General features: G+C 33.7%; 1 protein-coding gene across 15 annotated transcripts in view; it reads right to left on the bottom strand.

Moving 5' to 3' along the window:
* Positions 1-4,132: 4,132 nt before the first annotated feature.
* Positions 4,133-26,655, bottom strand: part of LOC132732739 (trichohyalin-like) — a 68,874-nt gene continuing 46,351 nt past the window's right edge. For 14 of the 15 annotated variants that reach the window (XM_060719237.1, XM_060719232.1, XM_060719236.1 and 11 more), the window contains 8 exons: positions 21,810-21,905; positions 20,857-20,995; positions 20,086-20,267; positions 19,357-19,538; positions 12,005-12,107; positions 11,389-11,582; positions 8,114-8,146; positions 4,133-5,014 (listed from right to left, as the gene is read on the bottom strand). In XM_060719237.1, the coding sequence (XP_060575220.1) occupies positions 4,900-5,014; positions 8,114-8,146; positions 11,389-11,582; positions 12,005-12,107; positions 19,357-19,538; positions 20,086-20,267; positions 20,857-20,995; positions 21,810-21,905 (1,044 nt within the window). In that variant the 3' untranslated portion in view covers positions 4,133-4,899. The remainder of the gene's footprint in view (positions 5,015-8,113; positions 8,147-11,388; positions 11,583-12,004; positions 12,108-19,356; positions 19,539-20,085; positions 20,268-20,856; positions 20,996-21,809; positions 21,906-26,655) is intronic. The other variant, XM_060719231.1, reaches the window with a different exon arrangement.

The following is a 26,655-nucleotide window of genomic DNA, read 5'->3' on the forward strand; positions in this document are numbered from 1 at the left end:
ATCTATCTATCTATCTATCTATCTAATCTATCTATCTAATCTATCTAATCTATCTATCTAATCTATCTAATCTATCTATCTAATCTATCTATCTAATCTATCTATCTAATCTATCTATCTATCTATCTATCTATCTATCTAATCTATCTATGTAATCTATCTATCTAATCTATCTATCTATCTATCTATCTATCTATCTATCTATCTATCTATCTATCTATCTCTATCTATCTATCTAATCTATCTAATCTATCTATCTAATCTATCTAATCTATCTATCTATCTATCTATCTAATCGAATCGAATCGAATCGAATCGAATCGAATCGAATCGAATCGAATCTAATCTAATCTAATCTAATCTATCTATCTATCTATCTATCTATCTATCTATCTATCTAATCTATCTAATCTATCTATCTATCTATCTATCTCAATTATTTTTGTTGTTGTTGAAAAAGTCTCACTTTTGTTGCTTTATGATGAAAATAAGTTTGACACATGTTTTTTTAATTATGTCAATGGTATTAGTTCTATTTACATGGACTTTAGACAATATTAAATTGTCTGTCTTTTTTTTTTTCTTTATTTCTTTAATGACAACTTTCTGGCTACAAATCAAACCTTGATTAACAAAAAACTGGTTAAAAATGGTGACGTCTTAGTTGAACTAATAACCTGTATTTTAAAAAAAAGTGTCCTGATCTAACCTTTTAATTAGTACTTGTGTCTGTTTACTAAACTCGTGAATATTCACCTATTATAACAGATATAAATCTGTAAGTTTGATGCAATGCTTAAAAGAAGGATAATCTGGCTTGTAATGATTCTGTACCTTTGGAGAACTAAGGTTTTGATTAGTTCAAAATTATGAGATTTCCCTAGTACTGTACTTACCTAGGTCATTAGGGTTTTATAACAATGAAACATGTATAAATTTCCAAAACTACACTTACTGCAGATTTCGTCATCATAGTGTACATGTATAATATTTTTTTTGTAAATAATGATTCGTTTTATTTTGTTTCTGTTGTTACAGGTCCCAATCAACACCTAGATCATCCTACCAGGTATTGTCAGCAAAATAAATTGCGCTTCTATATGATTCGGCAAGACCATGGCAAAATTTTGCCATGGCAATGTAAAAAATACACATTTTTTTTTAAATAATCTGAACTAATAGCCATCATTGTCATCAACATATTCATATAGATATTGATCTAAGGAATAAAGAGAAAAGACCCAAACATACAATGAAACTAACAATTATCACCATCATTCTCCTTATCACCATTATATTGCATAATCATCAACACCATCCCAATCTACATTCCTCGAATCTTCATTATCTACATCATACCTTAAATAATTACGATAATAATAATGACGCTTATCATCATCATTATCATCACTACCATCATCATCTTCCTTATCATCATCATAATTTATCACCACTATTCCAAACGTCATTTCAATCACGTTTATTGTTAACATAATTATTATATTGTTTCTATAATCTTATAGTTGATGCTTGAAAAGAGATTTAACATAGATTGTCTCCATTATTTAACACACATGAATATTGTATGTAAACAGAATTAAATGATTTGGAACAAAATAAAATTATCATGCTGTTATTTTAAGTAGATCTTTTACAATTTATCAATGATTTTATGCAGGCACCATTAAATTTTACTCTGATAGAAATATACTGACATTTGTCTTTCATATGGGTATTTTTGAAGTATTCTTTTTTTTTCAAATTCAAACATTTATTTTTAATTTTTGCAGCAGGTGTATAGCTTTATACAATTTACCCAGACGCTCACTATTTGAATTTGCTTTAAATTGTTGTTGTTTTCTTTTTAACTTTTTATCAGAATAATATTTTTATGAAAACAAAAACATCCAATATTAACATATCATTTATTTGTTGTTGTATATAGCAGCTATATTGTTTTTATTTGACCAAACAAATAATGATAGCGAAATTTCAGACCCCGATGTGCTTATTTGCAAAAACCGAAACCAGTAGTCCAAACTCCTCGAAGTGGTAACTGCCCTTTATATGTACACTAACGCTGAAAAATTAAGGGGAGATCACTGCGTAAAGATTGTCAAATGACAGGCGCATTAATTTTCAAGCCTTCTCGGGAAAGAAAAAATAGTTCCCGATTGATCGAAGATTTCTAATATTGTGTTATTCTTATTTCTTATTCTTATTTTTCACCTGAGTGGAGCATAACTCAAAAAGTGTTTGAGATGTCAACATGAAATGTCATAGGTGGATAGATCTTATTGAGGAGGAATGCTGTGTGCAAGAATGATAACTCTTCCCTATATAATTTTTGAGTTATTGCCCTTTCATACTATTTTGTCCTGAGCTTATCTCAAAAAGTATTTGAGGTATCAACTTGAAACTTCATAGGTGGATGGATCTCATTGAGGAGGATTTCAGTGCATAAGAATGATAACTCTACCCTGCATGATTTTTGAGTTATTGCCCTTTGTTATTTTTCAAAATTTATTTTGTCTAGAGCATAACTCAAAAAGGGTTAGAGATATCAACATGAAACTTAATAGGTGCATAGATCTCACTCAGGAGGTGTGCAGTGCACAAGAATGATAACTCTACCTTTCATTATTTTTGAGTTATTGCCCTTTGTTATTTTTCATACTTAATTTTTCACTCAAGTGGAGCATAACTCAAAAGTGTTTGAGATGTCAACATGAAATGTCATAGGTGGATAGATTTTATTGAGGAGGAATGCTGTGCGCAAGAATGATAACTCTTCCCTATACAATTTTTGAGTTATTGCCCTTTGTTCTTTTTCATATATTTTGTTGGGAGCTTATCTCAAAATGTATTTGCGATATCAACTTGAAACTTCATAGGTGGATAGATTTTACTGAGGAGGGTGCAGCACACAAGAATGATAACCTACCCTGCATTATTTTTCAGTTATTGCCCTTTGTTATTTTCAGCCATCAGTATTCACATAAGTTTCAAATCTGTTATCACTTCAGCCATCAGTTTTCATTACCAAAAGACCTCTTAATATTGATTTATTCTGCTCTACTACATAAACATTCTTCCAATGAGCAAACACATTTGGCGGGGGATGGCCATGTTGACATGGCTCTTGTTTACATCAGTGTTAATTAAACAACAGGTTTACCGTGAACAAAATATATCGAAATTAATAAGGGTTACAAACCCTAATTTAGAATAATAGTTTTCTTCAGGCTCTTAAATCATAACATTCCTGTGGTCGAGGGGTTTACAATCTCACTTAGGAAGCGAGAGGTCTAGAGAGTTCAAATCTCAGTTAAGACAATTTTTTTAAATTGTTTAAGCAAAATAAACATTGAATTGAATATCAGTGTTGCAATAAGTCTTATAGCCAATTTAGTCTCACAACCTTCACCCGACATTCTGAGACCCAAACAAATTCAGCGCCTTTTATTAATCTTCTGCTGTTGTTTTTAATTTATTTATAAATGTAACTTTGGGTTAATGTTCATTTGGGGTGTATTTTTATTTGTTTTACACACTGTTTACTTTTAAATGGGTGTGATGGAGATTTTCTTTAAGAAACCATTCCTGACTGTTTCATTCAACTGGAACAATTTTTTATTTTTATTTTGGGGGAAAGTTATGTTGCAAAGACATGGTACAATAACCATAGCATAATTATATTAGTTTATATAGATAAATAGGTTAGGTCAAGTAATTAATTTGATTATTGTATGGCTGTAATTAAAGCTTTCCAAACTTTTATCAAAGACAATGTAATAATTCAGAAACTTTCTAAGGGAGGTAACTTGCATTAAAAAGAAGAGTGTTACAGTACACAAATATTGTGGTCTAGATATTTTAATAAAAATTTTGGCGTCATAACTATATTTCCTCGATATGACACCACTATACTGGTTAGTGTCGGGTGGACCTGAGGGAGGCTCAAAATTAATTCCAGCTTTAATCAAGCAAAAATAAATATGTTCAAACTAGAGAATGTGAAAGGTTAGGGAGGGACACTGTACAGAAATTTCATTTTGCTTATCACTACATGCTAATTTTTTGTTGCTTTAATGTAATAGTTGGCTGTGATATAAACAATAAACATTGTAGAAAAATTTGAAAAATTTATTGTTGTATATTGTATATATTGCTTACATAATAATAAAGGCACATTTACAACAGAAAACCATGGTAACAAGTGCACACAGAAATATATATACATGTAAAAAATGTAAGTAGGCATACAGACAGAATAGAAACTGGCAGTAAAATGAAAAAGGATTTCAGTTTGTCTATGCTAGTGAGAATAAAAATCTTCAATAAAAAAACAGTAAAGTTTCATTAAATAAAATTTAATGTATGGTTTAATAAATAAAATAAACTCTTATCAAAGACTATATAGTATAACAAATATCTATTAAGCAACATAATTCTATAATTATAATGACAACTGGTTTATCACAGCATAACAAATTTTACCCTAACATCACAGATAAACAGACATTAAAATTCAACATAACTGTTCATAATTCTTTAAGAACTAATATTTCATTACTTAAAATCTTTTTTAATTTCAAGTATATATTTCCATTTTACCAGACTTATCAATAAAACTGAAATGTTTTTGAAAAAATTCCTGAAATGGGGTCACTCCATGGTAGCAATGAAAACAACAACATTATATATAAAAAATTGCAAAATCAGTTTGATCGAGGCTGTTTAAGAGAGATAATATAAAAGTGAAACATTTCTCCCTGACAGACTGTGACATTGACTGAATAAAAATTTTTAACTGGAAAAATGTTGAACATGATTTCCGAAACATTTTTACATTAGCAGAAGATGTGGTAAATTATCTGGTTGAAAATGTTTGAAATATCACGGTATAGCCGGTGCAGGTGCTTCTCCAGATTCCGGTGGAACATCAGCAGGTTTTTTCGGTTTAGGATTATTTATTTTAACTACCTTGCGTGGATCACCTGCTCCAATAGGTCTGAAAAAAATGAATTGTTAAATTTATTTATGTATTCCAAGATGTAGCTTTAGTACCGATAAAAATATTCGAGTCTTATTGGTGTTTGTCTGCTGACAAAATTGGTGACTTTCCTTACATATGTAAGTATTTTTGTTTACCTGTCTTAAATACTGGTTTAAAAGATATTTCATGGAAGTTGATAAAAATTGAGGCATCTCACCCCACAAAAAAAATCCTTCACATTCTTGCATGAAATTTTAACCCCATTCAATAAACTGTCAACCTCATGGACTAACAGCTACCAATTTCAAGGTATTTTATATTTTAGACAATCCTTGTTAAAAGGAAAGAAAATGTATTTTATTTTCAAAATAATTTCAATTTTGATGCAAAACCTGATACAGTTTTTAGTCATAACAGAATATTGCAAAAGTACATGTACTGAAAATCTTAAAACAGATAATAATGGTATATCTTCGATATAAATTATGTGTGAGGACAGAATAATTTTTATATTAATTGTACACCTTATATGATAAAGTAATAATCAATACACAGCGTAAATGTCTTATATAAAAAGCATTAGATTATTTAATTGGCAAGCCCCAAGCGTGTGAAATATGAAAGCATTATATATGGCTGTACAATGTATTGCTGCATATGTATAGCTTATGGATATGTTGTTTATTACGGTTTAGATCATTCTGGTGCCTTCCATTAAATATAACAGTAGGAAGTTACTTAACATTTAACCTTGCTTGCAATTTGAGCCGCGTAACGACAAAACCAACATAATGGGTTTGCGACCAGCATGGATCCAGACCAGCCTGCGCAACCGCGCAGTCTGATCAGGATCCATGCTGTTCGCTTATCAACCCTATTACAAGTAGAGAAACTGATAGCCAACAGCATGGATCCTGATCAGACTGCGCGGATGCGCAGGCTGGTTTTGTCGTGACACGGCTCATTTGAATAGGCTCTATCTAGTCAGGTTCCCTGTCTTTATTTTCTACGGAAATTGGAAAGTAACTTAGTGTAAGGGAAAGGAACTCCAGACTAAGGCTCTATACCGTTGGTAGTTGAATTTTTATGTTTTGATATTGAAATCCCTTATACTTTGGAAGCACCATTCTAAATTTAAAGTCAGGTATATCCATTAAACGAATTCAGTGGATTAAAAAGTTTATTTTATTTTTATTCTTTACCAGCAATGTTTTTATATAAATAAATGTCAAGTTATCAATATGAATTAATTTGAAGGAGTTACAGTAGACAAATGGCATTTGACATCAACCAATACATGCTGGGTGTTAAAATACCTCCTAAGCAAATGATATTCACACCCTCCCTACAGCACTACTATAATAAACTATTGCTTTAATAATAAAACCAAGAATAAATTGAACAATGGAAAACATGTAGTAAAAAATATTGTGAGTAATGAATTATTCTTGCAAAAACTTGTAAAAGCAACACAAAAAAGTGATCAGTTTAATTGAAACACATCTATTTTGAAAAACAAAACTCATAATTTTATGAATATGAAATGTGATGATAATACTGCTCTATTAATTTGTCATTTATTACATTTTATGCATTTATGTAATAACTTTTCTTTATATGCATTTTTTAACCCTTAACCTGCCGGAATCACAACCTACTGAAACCTAAATTTGATCATATTTGCCACCAGTATAGAGCCAGGCAAGCCTGTACATCTGTGCAGTCTGACCAGTCTCAATACTGGATATGATTTAAAATTTTCATCTTTTTATTACCAAATGGTAATGGGTTAATGTTATATATACAACATTATTATACTGGTAACACTGAAAATGAAATGTTGCATTTGTTTTTATGTTTTCAACAGAATTAGAATCAAACAGGTTTAGAAAGGGCAATAACTCTTGAATTATAATTCACAACAGTTTGAATGGAACACACAAGTGGGAAGGTAATCAGCTTAATGTATTAAAGTTCAATGATATTTCAACATAATATAATCTGTTCTTGCATATTGGACAGACGTTTCTATTAGTTTTACCAATTCCGGAAATTTCATCAGGCATGAAGATGCCAGATCAGTTATTGCTTTAAAATGACATAATTTATGTACATTTTATGAATAAACTGTAAAAAATGATGTCATTTTTGTGCATTTAGAATAAAACTGTGTGCAAAGGAAGATGTCATTTCGCCTTTATGAATGAAGTTTTGAAGTCATTCGCTACTGTTTTAAAAAAGTAACAGATGAAATGACAGTGTTAATTCATTGAGGTTTATCATTTAAAACATGGTAGAATATGGTCGAATATGCAAGAAAAAATATCTGACATGTATTTGCGATTCAGATCAGAATATCAGCCCCTTGGGGTTCCAATCCATTGGCGAGTTCTCTAGGGATGGATATTCCGATCTGAATTGCTACATATGACAGATGTTATTAATATGTTAAATATGCAAATGCCTGGATAATATGGCTCAGGTTCCACTCTGAAAGAGATAATCTGTTATATATATAGAGCACACATATCATATCTTAGTGGATGCAGAGGCACTGATCTGTAGTGACATGTTAGAAAATATATATGTTATATCAAAACAATTTGTTTGCATTACATCTCATAGTCCACTTGTGAACATGTATATAAGTATCTTTCTAAAGGAATATTGAATACCTGTACATCTTTCTTTTTGGAATAGATAGTAGGTTCATCTTAATGTAATCTAATAATTTCAAGAGATTCTTATATAATTTACAACTTTTTTTTTGTATTTATAAATTATGTTTTGTTCAAACTAAAATACAGAATCAAAATTTTTGCATAGATCACAATATACCTGTAGATAATAGAAATATCAAAATGGTCAAAAATATAAACCATAAACATTGAAAATGTTGCAGGCTTGGTTTGATCAAGTTTGTTCATGGACAGTACTGTAGTGGTATATGCGAAGTATTGTCCATGACCCATGAACATAATAGCATAAGAGATTTGCTATATCAAATTTGAACCTTGAATAGAATGCAAACAATTGTTTATGGTATAACATTATCGTAAAAATGTTACAAAACAAGGAATTGTTCATAAAACTGTTTTCAGGTTGTCTTTTTACCTATTCCTCCTCTCAAGCTTACGCCTTCCATGACTGGTAAAACAAGATATGTTTGTAAAACATGTATGCCCCCTATCAGCAGCCAATTAGTCATGTGATAAGGTTATTATGCATGACTTCTGACCCAGTGATCAAACAATTAATAAGGGTTATCAAGTATCTACTGGTCATGACCTTAACCTTTGACCCCTTGGCCCAAAACTCAATAGGGGTCATCTGCTGGTCACGACCAATCATCATACAAAGTTTGAATTTCCTAGGCCTAAGCATTTTTAGTTAATTGATCAGAAACCGTTTTTACCTACAAGGATCAATGTGACCTTGACCTTTGACCACTTGACCCCAAAATCAATAGGTCATCTGCTGGTCATGACCAATCACCATACCAAGTTTGAAGTTCCTAGGCCTAAGGGTTCTTTAGTTATTGATCGGAAACCGTTTTAACATACAAGGTCAATGTGACCTTGACCTTTGACCCCAAAATCAATAGGGGTCATCTGCTGCTCATGACCAATCACCATGCCAAGTTTGAAGTTCCTAGGCCGAAGCGTTCTTTAGTTATTGATCAGAAACCGTTTTTACTTACAATGTCAATGTGACCTTGACCTTTGACCCCTTGATCCCATAATCAATAGGGGTAATCTGCTGGTCATGACAAATCACCATGCCAAGTTTGAAGTTCCTAGGCCTAAGCGTTCTTAAGTTATTGATCAGAAACCGTTTTTACTTACAAGGTCAATGTGACCTTGACCTTTGACCACTTGACCCAAAACTCAATAGGGGTCATCTGCTGGTCACGACCAATCATCATACAAAGTTTGAAGTTCCTAGGCCTAAGCGTTTTTAGTTAATTGATCGGAAACCGTTTTTACCTACAAGGTCAATGTGACCTTGACCTTTGACCCCTTGACCCCAAAATCAAAAGGTCATCTGCTGGTCATGACCAATCACCATACCAAGTTTGAAGTTCCTAGGCCTAAGGGTTCTTAAGTTATTGATTGGAAAGCATTTTTACCTACAAGGTCAATGTGACCTTGCCCTTTGACCCCTTAACCCCAATATCAATAGGGGTCATCTGCTGGTCATGACCAATCACCATACCAAGTTTGAAGTTCCTAGGCCTAAGGGTTCTTTAGTTATTGATCGGAAACCGTTTTTACCTAAGAGGTCAATCTGACCTTGACCTTTGACCCCTTGAACCCAAAATCAATAAGGGTCATCTACTGATCATGACCAATCACCATATCAAGTTTGAAGTCCCTAGGCCTAAGGGTTCTTTTGTTATTGATCGGAAACCGTTTTTACCCAAGAGGTCAATGTGACCTTGACCTTTGACCCCTTAACCCCAAAATCAATAGGGGTCATCTGCTGGTCATAACCAATCACCATACCAAGTTTGAAGTTCCTAGGCCTAAAAGTTCTTTAGTTATTGATCGGAAACCGTTTTTGCTTACAAGGTCAATGTGACCTTGACCTTTGACCCCTTGACCCCAAAATCAATAGGGGTCATCTACTGATCATGACCAATCACCATACCAAGTTTGAAGTTCCTAGGCCTTAAAGTTCTTTAGTTATTGATCGGAAACCGTTTTTCCTTACAAGGTCAATGTGACCTTGACCTTTGACCCCTTGACCCCAAAATCAATAGGGGTCATCTACTGATCATGACCAATCACCATACCAAGTTTGAAGTTCCTAGGCCTTAAGGTTCTTTAGTTATTGATCGGAAACCGTTTTTCCTTACAAGGTCAATGTGACCTTGACCTTTGACCCCTTGACCCCAAAATCAATAGGGGTCATCTACTGATCATGACCAATCACCATACCAAGTTTGAAGTTCCTAGGCCTTAAGGTTCTTTAGTTATTGATCGGAAACCGTTTTTCCTTAGAAGGTCAATGTGACCTTGACCTTTGACCCCTTGACCCCAAAATCAATAGGGGTCATCTACTGATCATGACCAATCACCATACCAAGTTTGAAGTTCCTAGGCCTTAAGGTTCTTTAGTTATTGATCGGAAACCGTTTTTGCTTACAAGGTCAATGTGACCTTGACCTTTGACCCCTTGACCCCAAAATCAATAGGGGTCATCTACTGGTCATGACCAATCACCATACCAAGTTTGAAGTTCCTAGGCCTAAGGGTTCTTTAGTTATCACTCGGAAACCATTTGGTCTACGGACCGACGGACCGACGGACCGACGGACCGACAAGTGCAAAGCAATATACCCCCTTTTCTTCGAAATGGGGGCATAATAAAATTATTTCAAATATCCTATTAATTTTGTATGAATCATGAATAACGATAACTTGCATATTGCTTCAGTGCAATTTCTGCCAATTAATAATCATTATAAATTAACAAGCTATATATAGCTTTAAGTGAATTGGTCTACAATTGACACATTTTCCATAATTATTTCAAATATTGATAAAATCAATGGATATGTATCATTTAGATATTTTCATGAAATATTCAAAAAAATAAATTGTTGATAAAATTCTAAGGGATTTAGTATGAACATTCACATGATGAATAATAATATTTTGCTCTAGACCACTTTATTATCTGCTATATATATAAATGTAATATTGTATCATGTTTCTCACATTCATTTATAAATCTTTCATGGTTTGATACAAAATAGTATCAACATAATTATTTATTATACGTGTATAACTAAAAAAACTGATCTTCCATTACAGACCAATTCACTTTAAACCAAAAAAAGTTCCATCAAATACCGATTCATATATAACCAGTGGTATAAAATACCAACAAATCCATCTTATTCATCACATAATATGATTATATTTACACGCATAAAAATATTCAAACATTTTCAACAACCATGATGCTAGAAAAAGGAAATACATGTACTTAGATTTAAAACGAATTTAGTTTATACAAATTTATTTTAGTTTGATCATTTTTGAAGCTATAAGCTTATTGAACACTATCGAATTCGTTCCTGGAACCAGCCAGTACTAAGCAATGAATGTTAAGTTTCTTGCTCAAGGAAACAACGACTTGCCCTGACAGGGTTTGAACCCACATGGTCAGCAATTCTAAGATTACAAGTCCAAAGTGTTAACCACTCGGCCACGCCACCACTCCTTACAACAAATTTACTTGCTAATAAACAATCAAAATCAAAATCCTAATTGTATATAATGCTTTCTACACATTTAACATGATTTACACCAAATAACAATAAATTTTCCTTGCACTAATTTACTATGAGAAATCACAAGAAAAACCACCAAGATATTTACCTTTCATATGTTTCCCTAGGCCACTGAACAAAGTAGGAAAACGTCCATGCTCTAGTTATACCTTGGTAGTGTCTAAGTTTATCTACATGTTGTCTGTTCTCGAGATTATAGTCGCGTCTTGCGAGTGCGTCAGTACGTCGTTTCTCAATTTCCTCCTGCATCTTTATTCTCGCTTCTTGTTCTAGACGACGAAGCTGATAATTTGTGAAAAATTATACATGTAGTTCTTACACATACAACTGAGACACACAAAATTTCTAGAGGCTCAAATGTTATAGAAGTGGTATATCTTTTTAAGATAAAACTGTATTTAGCTATTTGAAGGCATAGTTTACACCTGTCAAAGATTAAAAGTAAAAGCTACAGTCAGAAAAATAGAGTAAATTGAGGCTTGAATTTTTTTTAGTGGTTAGCAACATTTTTGGTAAAAATAATAATACAAATTTAGGAAAAAAACATAATGTTACATAATTTTCAACAGTGATTTACAAAAAGAAATGAAGGTACAATCATTTACATCCAATCTTTACACATACAACATGCTTGTTAACTAACAGTATTGGACCCCCCCAAAAAAATGATTAAACAATTTACAAACATAATACGTAAAGTTTACCTCTAATAATCTCTGTCTCTCAGCCTCCCTCTTAGCGTCCTCAGCTTCCTGCATTTTTCTTCTCTCTGCCTCCAGTCTTTGATGTTCTTCTTCCATTGCTTGTCTAATAATCAAAAGTTCAAATCAAGATCAAATTCACTGTAAAGCCAGTCAGCACCTTGTTATTTTGGTATTGTACAATATCACTTTCAACAACTAGAAATGTGTCATCATGCCACGGATGCCCCCGCATGCAGCCAAAATTTCAGATGTTATAATATTTAGATCCAAATTTGTTTGCACAAATTATTTTTTTCATTTTAAGTTCAAAGCCCTTAAACTTTTCAATGTTAACACAAACCATTTTTATACAATGTTCAAGGCACTGAAATTATTCAGTCTTAACCTTTTGAAAATAGCATATTGCATATTTGTAGCCAAAATAATGGCTACATACATTTCCACAAAAGTATGAGTGCTGAAACTGAAAGTTCAAAATTTTTCCAACATTCAGGAAAGATAAATTTGCCCAAAATCATTGAACCACGACCAAATTCAAACTTAAACTGCTTATTCCTAAGATGTATCTATATCATTTTTAAAGTGAAAGGGACATAACTCTGCCAAAAAATCATCGAACCATGACCAAATTCCAACTTGACCTGCCCATTCCTTTGACATATCCATATGTCAAATTTGAGTTGAATATGTAACAGTCTGTTGGGTAGATAATGAACAGAAACTGTAAATTTCATATTATTTTCAAAGTGAAAGGGGTATTACTCTGCCAAAAATTATTGAACCACGACCAAATTCGCACTTGGCCTGCGAATTCCAAAAACATAACCATATGTCAAATTTGAGTTGAATGTGTTGTACCGTTGGGGAGATAATAAACAGAAACTGAATATTTCATATTATTTTCAAAGTGAAAGGGGCATAACTCTGCAAAAAAATCATTGAACCATGACCAAATTTGAACTTTACTTGCGCATTCCTTTGACATATCCATATGCAAAGTTTGAGTTGAATGTGTTGTACCGTTGGGGAGATAATAAACAGAAACTGAAAATTTCATATTATTTTCAATGTAAAAGGGTCATAACTCTGCCAAAAATCATCGAACCATGACCAAATTCAAACTTGACCTGTATTTTCTCATGACATATCCATATATCAAAGTTTGAGTTGAATGTGTTGTAACCGTTGGGGAGATAATGAACGGAAAACTGAAAATTTCATATTATTTTCAAAGTAAAAGGGGCAAACTCTGCCAAAAATCATCGAACCATGACCCAAATTCGAACTTGACCTGTTTTTTCTCTTGGACAAATCCATATGTTCAGTTTGAGTTGAATGTGTTGTACCGTTGCGGAGATAATGAACGGAAACTGAAAATTTCATATTATTTTTAAGTAAAAGGGGCATAACTCTGCCAAAAATCATCAAACCATGACCAAATTTGAACTTGACCTGTACTTTCTCATGACATATCCATATGTCAAATTTGAGTTGAATGTGTGCAACCGTTACTAAGATAATGAACGGAAACTGATGATGACGGAATGACAGAATGACGGAATGATTGAAGGACGGAACAGGGTAACAGTATATACCCCGACCATTACATGGCGGGTGCATAAAAAATATCTTAAATTACTGTCTGATAATGGTCCTGCACTGTTCACTTTTCAGTCAATACTTGTTTTAAAATTTCCCCTAAAAATGATGAATGGTCTTGTTTAACTTAAAATACTGACAAGTTCATTCAAGATATATATCGGCATATAAATATGAAACATATCTGTCATTTTTACAACTATTTGCATACCTTTTACCTTGCCGTAAATTTGATGCTGAAAGAATTGTTGCATTTTGAATGTTAAACTATTCCTAAATTGTTGACATCACAATTTAAGAAAACAAGATATGTTTGTAAAACATGTATGCCCCCTATCAGCAGCCAATTAGTCATGTGATAAGGTTATTATGCATGACGTCTGACCCAGTGATCAAACAATTAATAAGGGTTATAAAGTATCTACTGGTCATGACCTTGACCTTTTGACCCCTTGACCCAAAAACTCAATAGGGGTCATCTGCTGGTCACGACCAATCATCATACAAAGTTTGAAGTTCCTAGGCCTAGGCGTTTTAGTAATTGATCAGAAACCGTTTTTACCTACAAGGTCAATGTGACCTTGACCTTTGACCCTTGACCCCAAAATCAATAGGGGTCATCTGCTGGTCATGACCAATCACCATGCCAAGTTTGAAGTTTCTTAGGCCCTAAGGGTTCTCTTATTTACTGATCTCTGAAACCGTTTTAACATACAAGGTCAATGTGACCTTGACCTTTGACCCCAAAATCAATAGGGTCATCTGCTGGTCATGACCAATCACCATGCCAAGTTTGAAGTTTCTAGGCCGAAGCGTTCTTTAGTTATTGATCAGAAAAAAAAAAACCGTTTTTACTTACAAGGTCATTTGTGACCTTGACCTTTGACCCCCTTGATCCCCTAAATCAATAGGAGTAATCTGCTGGTCATGACAAATCACCATACCAAGTTTGAAGTTCCTAGGCCTAAGCGTTCTTGAGTTATTGATCAGAAACCGTTTTTACTTAAAAAGGTCAATGTGACCTTGACCTTTGACCCCAAAATCAATAGGGGTCATCTGCTGGTCATGACCAATCACCATGCCAAGTTTGAAGTTTCTAGGCCGAAGCGTTCTTTAGTTATTGATCAGAAAACCGTTTTTACTTACAAGGTTATTGTGACCTTGACCTTTGACCCCTTGATCCCAAAAATCAATAGGAGTAATCTGCTGGTCATGACAAATCACCATACCAAGTTTGAAGTTCCTAGGCCTAAGCGTTTCTTGAGTTATTGATCAGAAACCGTTTTTACTTAAAAAGGTCAATGTGACCTTGACCTTTGACCCCTTCACCTAAAACTCAATAGGGGTCATCTGCTGGTCATGACCAATCATCACACAAAGTTTGAAGTTCCTAGGCCTAAGCATTTTTAGTTAATTGATCGGAAACCGTTTTTACCTACAAGGTCAATGTGACCTTGACCTTTGACCCCTTGACCCCAAAATCAATAGGTCATCTGCTATTCATGACCAATCACCATACCAAGTTTGAAGTTCCTAGGCATAAGGGTTCTTAAGTTATTGATCCGAAAAGCATTTTTACCTACAAGGTCAATGTGACCTTGACCTTTGACCCCTAGACCCCAAAATCAATAGGGGTCATCTACTGATCATGACCAATCACCATCTCAAGTTTGAAGTCCCTAGGCCTAAGGGTTCTTTTATTATTGATCGGGAAACCGTTTTTACCTACAAGGTCAATGTGAACCTTGACCTTTGTCCCCTTAATGCCAAAATCAATAGGGGTCATCTGATTGGTCATAACCAATCACCATACCAAGTTTGAAGTTCCTAGGCCTAAGGGTTCTTTTGTTATTGATCAGAAAACCGTATTTAATTAAAAGGTCAATGTGATCTTGACCTTTGACCCCTTGACCCCAAAATCTATACGGGTCATCTACTGATCATGACCAATCACCATACCAAGTTTGAAGTTCCTAGGCATAAGGGTTCTTTAGTTATTGATCGGAAACCGTTTTTTACCTACAAGGTCAATGTGACCTTGACCTTTGACCCCTTGACCCAAAATCAATAGGGGTCATCTACTGGTCATGACCAATCACCATACCAAGTTTTAATGTTCCTAAGCCTTAAGGTTCTTTAGGTATTGATCGGAAACCGTTTTTACCTACAAGGTCAATGTGACCTTGACTTTGACCCCTTGAACCCAAAATCAATAGGGGTCATCTACTGGTCATGACCAATCACCATACCAAGTTTGAAGTTCCTAGGCCTTAAGGTTCTTTAGTTATTGGTCGGAAACTGTTTTTGCTTTCAAGGTCAATGTGACCTTGACCTTTGACCCCTTGACTCCAAAATCAATAGGGGTCATCTACTGGTCATGACCAATCACCATACCAAGTTTGAAGTTCCTAGGCCTTAAGGTTCTTTAGTTATTGATCGGAAACTGTTTTTTGCTTTCAAGGTCAATGTGACCTTGACCTTTGACTCCTTGACCCCAAAATCAATAGGGGTCATCTACTGGTCATGACCAATCACCATACCAAGTTTGAAGTTCCTAGGCCTTAAGGTTCTTTAGTTATTGATCGGAAACCGTTTTTGCTTTCAAGGTCAATGTGACCTTGACCTTTGACCCCTTGACCCAAAATCAATAGGGTCATCTACTGGTCATGACCAATCACCATACCAAGTTTGAAGTTCCTAGGCCTTAAGGTTCTTTAGTTATTGATCGGAAACCGTTTTTGCTTTCAAGGTCAATGTGACCTTGACCTTTGACCCCCTTGACCCCCAAAATCAATAGGGGTCATCAACTGGTCATGACCAATCACCATACCAAGTTTGAAGTATCTAGGCCTTAAGGTTCTTTAGTTATTGATTGGAAACCGTTTTTGCTTTTCAAGGTCAATGTTTGACCTTGACCTTTGACCCCTTGACCCCAAAAAATCAATAGGGGTCATCTACTGGTCGATGACCATCACCATACCAAGTTTGAAGTTCCTAGGCCTTAAGGTTCTTTAGTTATTGATCGGAAACCGTTTTTTTGCTTTCAAGGTCAATGTGACCTTGACCTTTGACCCCTTGACCCCAAAATCAATAGGGGTCATCTACTCGGGTCATGACCAATCACCATACCAAGTTTGAAGTATCTAGGCCTTAAGGTTCTTTAGTTATATGATCGGAAACCGTTTTTGCTTTCAAGGTCAATGTGACCTTTGACCTTTGACCCCTTGACCCCAAAATCAATAGGGGTCATCTACTGGTCATGACCAATCACCATACCAAGTTTGAAGTATCTAGGCCTTAAGGGTTCTTTAGTTATTGAATCGGAAACCGTTTTTGCTTTCAAGGTCAATGTGACCTTGACCTTTGACCCCTTGACCCCAAAATCAATAGGGGTCATCTACTGGTCATGACCAATCACCATACCAATTTGAAGTATCTAGGCCTTAAGGTTCTTCTTAGTTCTTATTGATCGGAAACCGTTTTTTGCTTTCAAGGTCAATGTGACCTTGACCTTTGACCCTTGACCCCATTAAAATCAATGGGGGTCATCTACTGGTCATGACCAATCACCATACCAAGTTTGAAGTTCCTAGGCCTTAAGGTTCTTTAGTTATTGATCGGAAACCGTTTTTGCTTTCAAGGTCAATGTGACCTTGACCTTTGACCCCTTGACCCAAAATCAATAGGGTCATCTTACTGGTCCATGACCAATCACCATACCAAGTGTGAAGTTCCTAGGCCTAAGGGTTCTTTTTAGTTATCACTCGGAAACCATTTGGTCTACGGACCGACGGACCGACAAGTGCAAAGCAATATACCCCCTTTTTTTCAAAATGGGGGCATAACAAATATTCCAATTAAACAGCTGACAATAGATTAAAAAGAGGTTTTGTACATCATACATGTATACTTTTTATAACATACTGAGAGTAAATTGCAATAGAAACTAGAACTATCACTAAATGTGATTAATACCCCCACAAGACTGCTTCGGAAATGAGGATGTTACCAGTAACAGAATACCTTGTAAAAGAATTGAAATATAGTTATGGTTGTGGGCAATTAAAGATAGTTGTGGTTCTTGTATGTTGCATTTCCTTTCAATGTGGTTGGCCATTGATGAAGTTTTATTGAATTACTCTGTAATAAGTCCAGAAAGACAAGGAAAAGGAACAAAGGGCAATAACTCTATAAATACTGAAGATGGAGTTATAGTTCTTGTGCACTGCACTTCCTCTTATTGTGCTTGACTATTGTATGAAGTTGTTTTGAATTCCAACCAGTACCTTTTAAGTTCTGGACAAGGAAAAGTATCAAAGGGCAGTAACTCTGTATTTTGTCAAAATGGAGTTATGGCTCTTGTGCACTGCATTTCTTTTTAATGTCCTTGACAACTGTATGAAGTTGTATTGAATTCCAAACAGTAGTTTTCAAGTTATGCTCTGGACAAGGAAAAGTAACAAAGGGAATAACTCGTAATTAGTCAAGATGGAGTTATGGTTCTTGTGCACTGCACTTCCTCTCAATGTGCTTGACCATTGTATGAAGTTATATTGAATTCCAACCATTAGTCTTCAAGTTATGCTCCGGACAAAAAAAGCAATGGAAAAGCAACAAAGGGCAATAACTCTGTAATTAGTCAAGATAGAGTTATGGTTCTTGTGCACTGCACTTTCCCTTATTGTGCTTGACCATTGTATGAAGTTGTTTTGAATTCCAACCAGTAGTTTTCATGTCATGCTCTGGACAAGTAAAAGTAACAAAGGGCAGTAACTCTGTAGTAAGTCAAGATGGAGTTATGGTTCTTGAGCACTGCACTTCCTCTCAATGTGTTTGACCATTGTATGAAGTTATAATGAATTCCAACAATTAGTCTTCAAGTTATGGTACGGACAAAAGAATGCAATGGAAAAGTAACAAAGGGCAGTAACTCTGTAATTACTTTAGATAGAGTTATGGTTCTTGTGCACTGCGCTTCCCCTTATTGTGTTTGACAATTGTATGAAGTTGTTTTTAATTCCAACCAGTAGTTTTCAAGTTATGCCCCGGACAAGGAAAAGTAACAAAGGGCAATAACTCTGTAATAAGTCGAAATAGAGTTATAGTTCTTGTGCACTGCACTTCCTCTCAATGTGCTTGACCATTGTATGAAGTTATAATGAATTCCAACAATTAGTCTTCAAGTTATGGTCCAGACAAAAGAAAGCAATGGAAAAGTAACAAAGGGCAATAACTCTGTAATTACTTTAGATAAAGTTATGGTTCTTGTGCACTGCACTTTCCCTTATTGTGTTTGACAATTGTATGAAGTTGTTTTTAATTCCAACCAGTAGTTTTCAAGTTATGCCCCGGACAAGGAAAAGTAATAAAGGGCAATAACTCTGTAATTAGTCAAGATAGAGTTATGGTTCTTGTGCACTGCACTTCCTCTCAATGTGCTTGACCATTGTATGTAGTAATATTGAATTCCAACCATAAGTCTTCAAGTTATGCTCCGGACAAGGAAAATGCAACGGACGTCTGGACCGACCGACCAACCAACCGACCACCGGGTGCCTCCTATATACCCCCCCCCAAACTTCGTTTTTGGGGGTATAATAAAGTTCAGACAAAATTCCTTCTTCGAAAGTGTGCACATTTTCTATTAACCTTATCTACCTTATCTTTTGACTTATCCTTGCAATATTTCAGTCATCAAATATGCATGCACTTCAGGTATCAAATCACATAATTATGTAAGATTAATAGCCAACCTTCTAATGTTTTCAGCATCTCGTAAGGCCTCCTCCTCCTCTCTTAGTCTCCTTCGTTCCCTCTCAGCAGCCTCTCTCTCCTCAATCAGCCTCTGCATTGCCTCCTCCTCGGCCTGTCTCTCTAACTCCTTCAATCTTTCCTCCTCCTCTTCCTCCATCCTCTGTGCCTCCCGCATCTCCTCCTGTAATAAATAATCTTGTTTGATTAACAACATGGTCAGAAGAAGAGCTGGGCTCTTCTATCTGTCATAATGAAAATGTAAAATAATTCTTTCAAACTTAAGATACTTTATGTTAGTTCTTACACTGGTTAAATCACAGTGCAGCCTAAATAAAGCATAATCTAAACAATCTGGAAAAAATCACTCTACTATGTGCTACTTTTCTATGGTATTTTACTTCTCCTTTATATTATACATTTATTATAATGCTCTTTAATAACATGGCTTTTCATTGGATAATAGTGACGTTTATATAGTTTTATATACATGGCTGCTGACAATTTATGAATTTTTTTTATATTGTTTCTGTAAAACATGAAGTTTGATGTATTATAAATTCGTAATAAAGATTCTTGACGTGTTACAGGACCATATATAAATGGTTATATGCAAAATAACCCTTGTCAAGTGGTTAGGGTTATACATGTATATACAAACAATTATATATAGAGCCATATATAGCCCATCAAAAATCTTTATAACTAGTAATATAATCTATTTATCATACCTCATATTTCTCTTGAGCAAGTCTTTCTTCCTCGTCTATTCTTCTTTCTTCCTCTTCTTTCATTCTTCGCCTCATCTCAGCATCTGCTATCTTCTCCATCATCTCCATCTCTTTACGTCTCTTATCTTCCATTTCTTTCTTCTCTCGTTCACGTCTGTCTAATGCCTCTTGTTTCTTGCGTTCTGGAAAATAAATAAATTCAATATCAATCATTATTCTGATATTGTGTATTTTTATGTAATTGTGGCCTATCTAGGGACATGGTACCATGAAAAGAGTGCCCAATTAAACATTGCCGAAAATGTTCTTTAGTTCTAATGGTTTATACAGTATGTTTAATATTGCATGAAATTTGAGAGAAAATTTCTAGCAGCTAAAGATAGCTTGCAAAATTCAGCTTACTTTATGCTATTAAGATATAAATGACACTAGAAATGACTTAAGACAAATTGTTCTTAAAGTATCAAATGTGATCAGAATTTGGCATAGTTACATTACTAAGATACAAAAGGACACATTAGATTATTATAACAAGGGTAATATAGTATGAAATGCAAATCAAACTGACAGGTCAAGAAACCTAACATCTTTTGTATTAGAAAGATGCTTATTTTCAATGTTCCAAAAATATTTGTCTATAACATTCTGAACAAATCAGATTTTGACTGTGCCTATCTTCACACTGACCCTGTGGTAGACACATAGACCCACACAAAAAGGTCACAGAATAACTCCATAAAAAAAATAAGCTGTACTTAGACAGTATAATACCTAGATCAGCTTTCCTTCTTGTCTCGCGCTCCTCCCTTTGTTTTTTGCGTACATCTGCAAGGATTTCCCTCGCCTCATCCTCGGCCCTCTGTATAGCCTCGGCTTCCCTCTCTAACCTCTCCATCTCTTCTTGTAACTCCTAGAACAATATATGATGAACCTTTATATATCATGACTAATATCCAAATAACGATTTGCAATACAGAAAATACAATGTTAATGAAACCAAACACGGTTTTTCTCAACACTTGCAATTTATTCTTTACTGTATACATTGTAAGTGGATATTTCAACATGTTGAAAAGTTAGCGAATTTAAAATTCTTGACATTTCGCGTTGAGGAAATATCAGCAAATCATGCAAGAGTAGAATCTAATGACAGGTTGGTTGATATTTAAGTTCGAGGAAATTTTAGCAATTTTCGTCAATTCGTGAAATTCGCCAATATTTCTGTGTCGCTCACTTAACCACTTATACAGTAAGTTTATAAATTTATTATGTTTAGAACACTAAGTGTGTATCCTTAACTCTTGATATATAAAATGAAATAATAACCATTACTTTCCTTTGAAATTAGAACAATTCATTTGACAATTTAGTGAATTTCAAAGTATCAAAATACTGAAATTTAGCATCATAGAGTCAGATCAGATTGCATGGACCTATTTCCTCATAGGGCTAATTAATTTGATAGTTTGATTTTCTCATGCATTTATTAATTGAAACATGGAAACACCTATTCAAGTTATTGCAAGTCATATAATATTCATAAAATTATTTAAATAACTTTTCAGAATGATAAATAATTTTGGTAATAACTTAATCTCTTATATGAGTAGGATAAATATGATAGTAAAAGAACAAACATTTATATACAAATACATTATAATTATTGGTAGCTTATGTAAAGTTCAGCCTGTGACCCCTTTTCCATATATTATAATGATATTTACCTTTGACCTTGCACTGCTAAGGTCATTCTGCTCCTTCAACATGCGCTGTTTCTCAGCAATCTTTTTCTGAAGCTCTGCAGCCTCCTGTTCACGCATCTATCAGACAAAATTGTATGAAATTAAAACATTTTAATTCTGGTATATTCTTTAAATTCTGATAGAACGTAAAATAGCCTTCAGCTTTCCTAAAGGTATATGTTATTTTTAGATAAATTGTTTCATATAATTGTCAAATCAAAAGACTTAAGGTCAAAAATGAAATTTGCCGTCAATAAAACAAATAAACAATAATGAAACCCCTTGATACCTCTATATATAAATAAGTAAAGCGGACAATTCCTTTCCCTATCTTCTATTTTTAGAAACAAATGTAACTGGCGCACTATAAATAGCTCTCGGGATACTGGTTTGAAGAAGTCTAAACACTGATAAGATGCACTTTTCCAAGATGAAATTACCAAAATACTTAGTTTGAAACAACATAGAGTTGTTTTTCCAACAAAAAATAAAGGCTTAACCCTTTCCCCAATGAGCATATTGTGAAAAATGGCCGTTTTCACTGAAAAGCCTCCTGTTACAAGTTCAAACTGCTATGAAACTATGAAAAATGCTTCAATACTAATCAAACTTGGCACAAATGTTGACTGGACCATTGTCTTTGTAACGACATGCTTAGTCTTAAATGTCCTGTTACCATGGCAACGAGGGGAGGTTTCAAAATTGCCAAAAATCACTATTTTGCCTTGATTTTTTCCATCAAAATTTAGTTTAAAGTGCTGCAACTTCTCAAGGGATTGAGATAGAGTCAAAGGCTTTTCAGCGTTGGTTACACGTTACATTATTATTATTACGTGACCTGAGGTCATTTTTAGCCTCACGCAAGTCCAAAATTTTCTTGGCGATGAGGGGGAATACGCCCCCCTTCAAAACCCCCTAACAGAAGGGGGCACATCCCCCTTCTGGCAACCCCCTGATGTATCTTTTGGATGCAGGGCAGCGCCGAAAAAGTGCTCAATTTTTTTAGCAACATTTCTCAAACGAAAACATGTGTTTGGGGCCCAAATAGGACATTTTTTCACTATTTGAGGCCTAAAAAAGGGGGGGGGGGTCGAAAGTGCGTTGTTTCGCGTATATATGAGGTAAAGGGTTAAGGCTGCTTTAAGCAGTTCATAAAGAAGAGGCTTTACAACAATAACTTATGACATAAACACCGACACAAAAATAATGATCATGATATAACTGTATGATTTATGGTAAACCTAAGCCAATGACTAAACATTCAAATGTCCTTTTAAATTGACTTATCCTTTATAGCCTTTCATAAGTTCTTGCTTCAAATAGTTTGTTCTGATGATTTATAACATGAATTGAAGAGAAAGACTGAGATACTTGTATTATTTTTAATGTAAAAAGATGCAAAAATGATGTCTATTAGTTTTAAAGTCCCTCAACCATTATCTATATTGTATGAAGTAATCTACTACTCAGTACATTTAAAATGTTATGCTTTAAAGCGACTCCACTAAGGGTTTTTTGACATGAAGGACTGGAAATATTTAAATATTTTTTCAAGACTTGTGTACCATTTGATGTAAGTCTGGACTAATAACTTGTGTGCAAAATTTTAGATAATTCCCTCACTCTGTTTTTCAAGAATTATCAACTTAATTGTGTAAAATGACCAAAATAGAACAGCGTTGTAACGCGTTTCATTGAAACCAGGCTAGAAATCATGCAAATTTTTTTTTAATTTAACTTAATCTTCAGTTTCTTGTACTTTTATTATCTTTTGCAGATTTTTCCATCTTAAGTGCATGTACCTCACTTAATATGCAAGAATTTCAAATTTTTAGACTTTTTTTTTTACCTCAGTAGCGCCCTTTAAAGTGTGATTTCATACATATTCTCAGGGGTTGCAAAATAAGATATTTACAAAAAATATGTAAACACTGGCTATTGGGAAGGAATGTCCATATGTATATGTATTTACTACCAGTTTTCAATTTTTTTTTTTTTGGAAAATTATGTTTTAAAATAAGCTGAGCACATGATCCTCATTTTGTTATGCTAATGAATTCCCTTGGCATAGGTTCCTCCACTCTTATTTTATTGAAATATGAAAGGTATGACATACTATGGAACGGTTAAAAAAGCTTCTGTTTGCCACATTAATTTTTTCTCCACCATGCCACAAAATGCTGATATTAAATGTACTGAGTATAAAAATAGAAAATTTCTTAATGTTCTAATCTAACTTTGATGAATAAATCCATTTCTGGTCCCCACAATTTTAGCATGAGCATGGGAACCAGAAATATAAAATATATATGATCAATATTAAGTATCCAAACCACCAGAATCTTTTAGCTGAAAAACAGTTATTAACAGACATATTATTATTCTTTTAAATATATATATATGCACTAATTCGTCTCAACTTTGCTGAATAATGAGTAAAAGAAATCTTATAGTTCTAACTAAATTCTATCCTGTACATTATAATAAAGACAGATATGTAACCTAACCCAACATAAATGACGAAATAACATAGTACAAATTGCATTGTGACATCAAGTTACATAATGGTCTATGTAGAGATAAATATTTTTATACTTTACAAACTTTCTGTAAGTTTTTTAATTCTACATTGTTGTATATTTCATTGGGCAATCAACTGGAGCAAGTTATCTAAATGTCCATTTTATAAAATTTGTTTTCAAGGGTAATATTATATTCCTACTTATAATATAAATTTATCAAGTTTTACATTTTTTTCGAAGAAAGTCTCTGTTGACCACATGAACTTATGAGTACAATTTGCAACTTTTGAATCTATTGACTTTGGAATGAGTATCACATGCATTTTGAGTGTTGACTGCAAAACTGTTGTATATCCCTCTATATTTCATATAAGTAAGTCAACCATGAATTTTGTTTACTTGCAATGCAATGCACACGGACAGTCTGACTCAGAAAGCATTAGAGATTGCTAGAATGACATGCATGTGTATAAAGAGCTGGTCAGATTCCTCAGCATGGTTGTTACTGGTACTTAACCAAATTACTGGTATGAATGATTTTGTTAATCAGTTCATCATTTCAATATATTGTGAGAAATAGATAAAGTATAATGCAACAAAATTTTCCAAGAAAGTTTGCAGTAAAAAGAATAAAACTGGAGTATTTTGATTATTTAAATGATTTATCTCTTATCATATTTAAACTAAAATACCAAGTCGTCATTGTCCAGGGTATAATATAACTTGTAATTATTACAGCAACTGTAACCACTATATACTTCTGTCACAATGCAAAATAATACAAACACATGGCTGGTTTAAGTCCAAATTTAGGTTACTCTTCATTATTTTTGTGGTACAATTGTTCTGTTAGTGTAAAATTGTGACAGCAAAAACAGCACCAACGCTGTCCTCTTGTAATGAATACCCAAAGCTTTTTTTTAAGTTTTACCTGGCGTTAATTATTATTAACCCTTATCGCAAATAAATCTATTTTACAAAATTAATGTGTCCATCTTTTAATCTGGACAAAACTTTTCATCATTTTTAAAGAAAATTTCAAGAAATGAACTGAAAATGGATAGGTATAAGACACCACCGATGTGCTATAGCTGATCTTGGTCTGCACCGGTTGCATTGTTAAATTCAGTCACAGCAAGTAGGCTAAGGTATAATTTCTAATGGAAGAAACTAAAAAACATAGATAGATAGATAGATAGATAGATAATTTATTGACGTATACATTCAGTACATAGTCATATTACACACATTTATATAATACAATCAAACACAATATCATGGTACATGAACAAAGTTATAGCACAAATTTTCAATTTACATATTTTTGGAGAATGAACGTTAACACCATTTAGTGCTAAAGTGAGCTTATCTATTATAAAGCATTTGCATTCTTAAAGATATAAAAAAATGGATTTTAAACTTAATCAAATGCTGTGATAAGATTCCATTTAACAATGTTTCATACTAGACACATTATCAAGTAATTTCAAGAAATAAACAATATCACTTTTAAATACAACGAGACAAATTTATACATTGATTTACAGAGCATTTAGTAATTCAATTCGATATTTTGTAGCATAATACAAATATTTACCTAAACCTATTAATTCAGACTTCTTTTCAGTACTTAATAATTCAATCAATTTGAACATACTTGGTCTTCTGTAGTAGTATTGCTTAATGTAAAGAGAACGTATATTAGAGTAACTATTACAAACAAATATAAAATGGAATTCATCTTCTATTTCATTACTACCGCAAAGCTGACATATGCGTTCCTCTCGGGGTAATCTATTAGCACCATATCTACCTGTTTCAATCCGAAGTTTATGTGACGATAATCTTAATCTTGCTATGCAATTTCTATAAGTTCTGTTATGGAGAATTTTCAGGTAGTTTGCCATTTCAAATGAGTTATGCAAATGTACATATATATTACTTAACAATGGACTGTTTGAAATATCGCTAGAAAGTTTTTGCAAAAAGCAGTCAATCACCCTTTGTTTAAAAAGTTTAACAAAATATTTGGCTTCGTATTGAAATGGGTTGTTCCAAACATCAGAAAACCCGTACTCATTTAATATTCCATGTACTTTAGAAGCCCAACATTGATTGTTGTTTTCATGTAATTCAAACGAAGCGTACATAGCAGTTTTCAAAATGATATTATCGCTATTAATTATTTTAAGCCAGTATGTAATTATTTGCACATATCGTTTAATAAATAATGGATAACGACCATTTGATCAATATTATCATTAGTAATATTATCAGTGTTTATTTTGGACAAAATTTCATTAAAT

This window comes from Ruditapes philippinarum, unplaced genomic scaffold (genome assembly GCF_026571515.1).
Source record: "Ruditapes philippinarum isolate M1 unplaced genomic scaffold, ASM2657151v2 ctg2927_1_1_1_1, whole genome shotgun sequence".
NCBI classification, from domain to species: domain Eukaryota; kingdom Metazoa; phylum Mollusca; class Bivalvia; order Venerida; family Veneridae; genus Ruditapes; species Ruditapes philippinarum.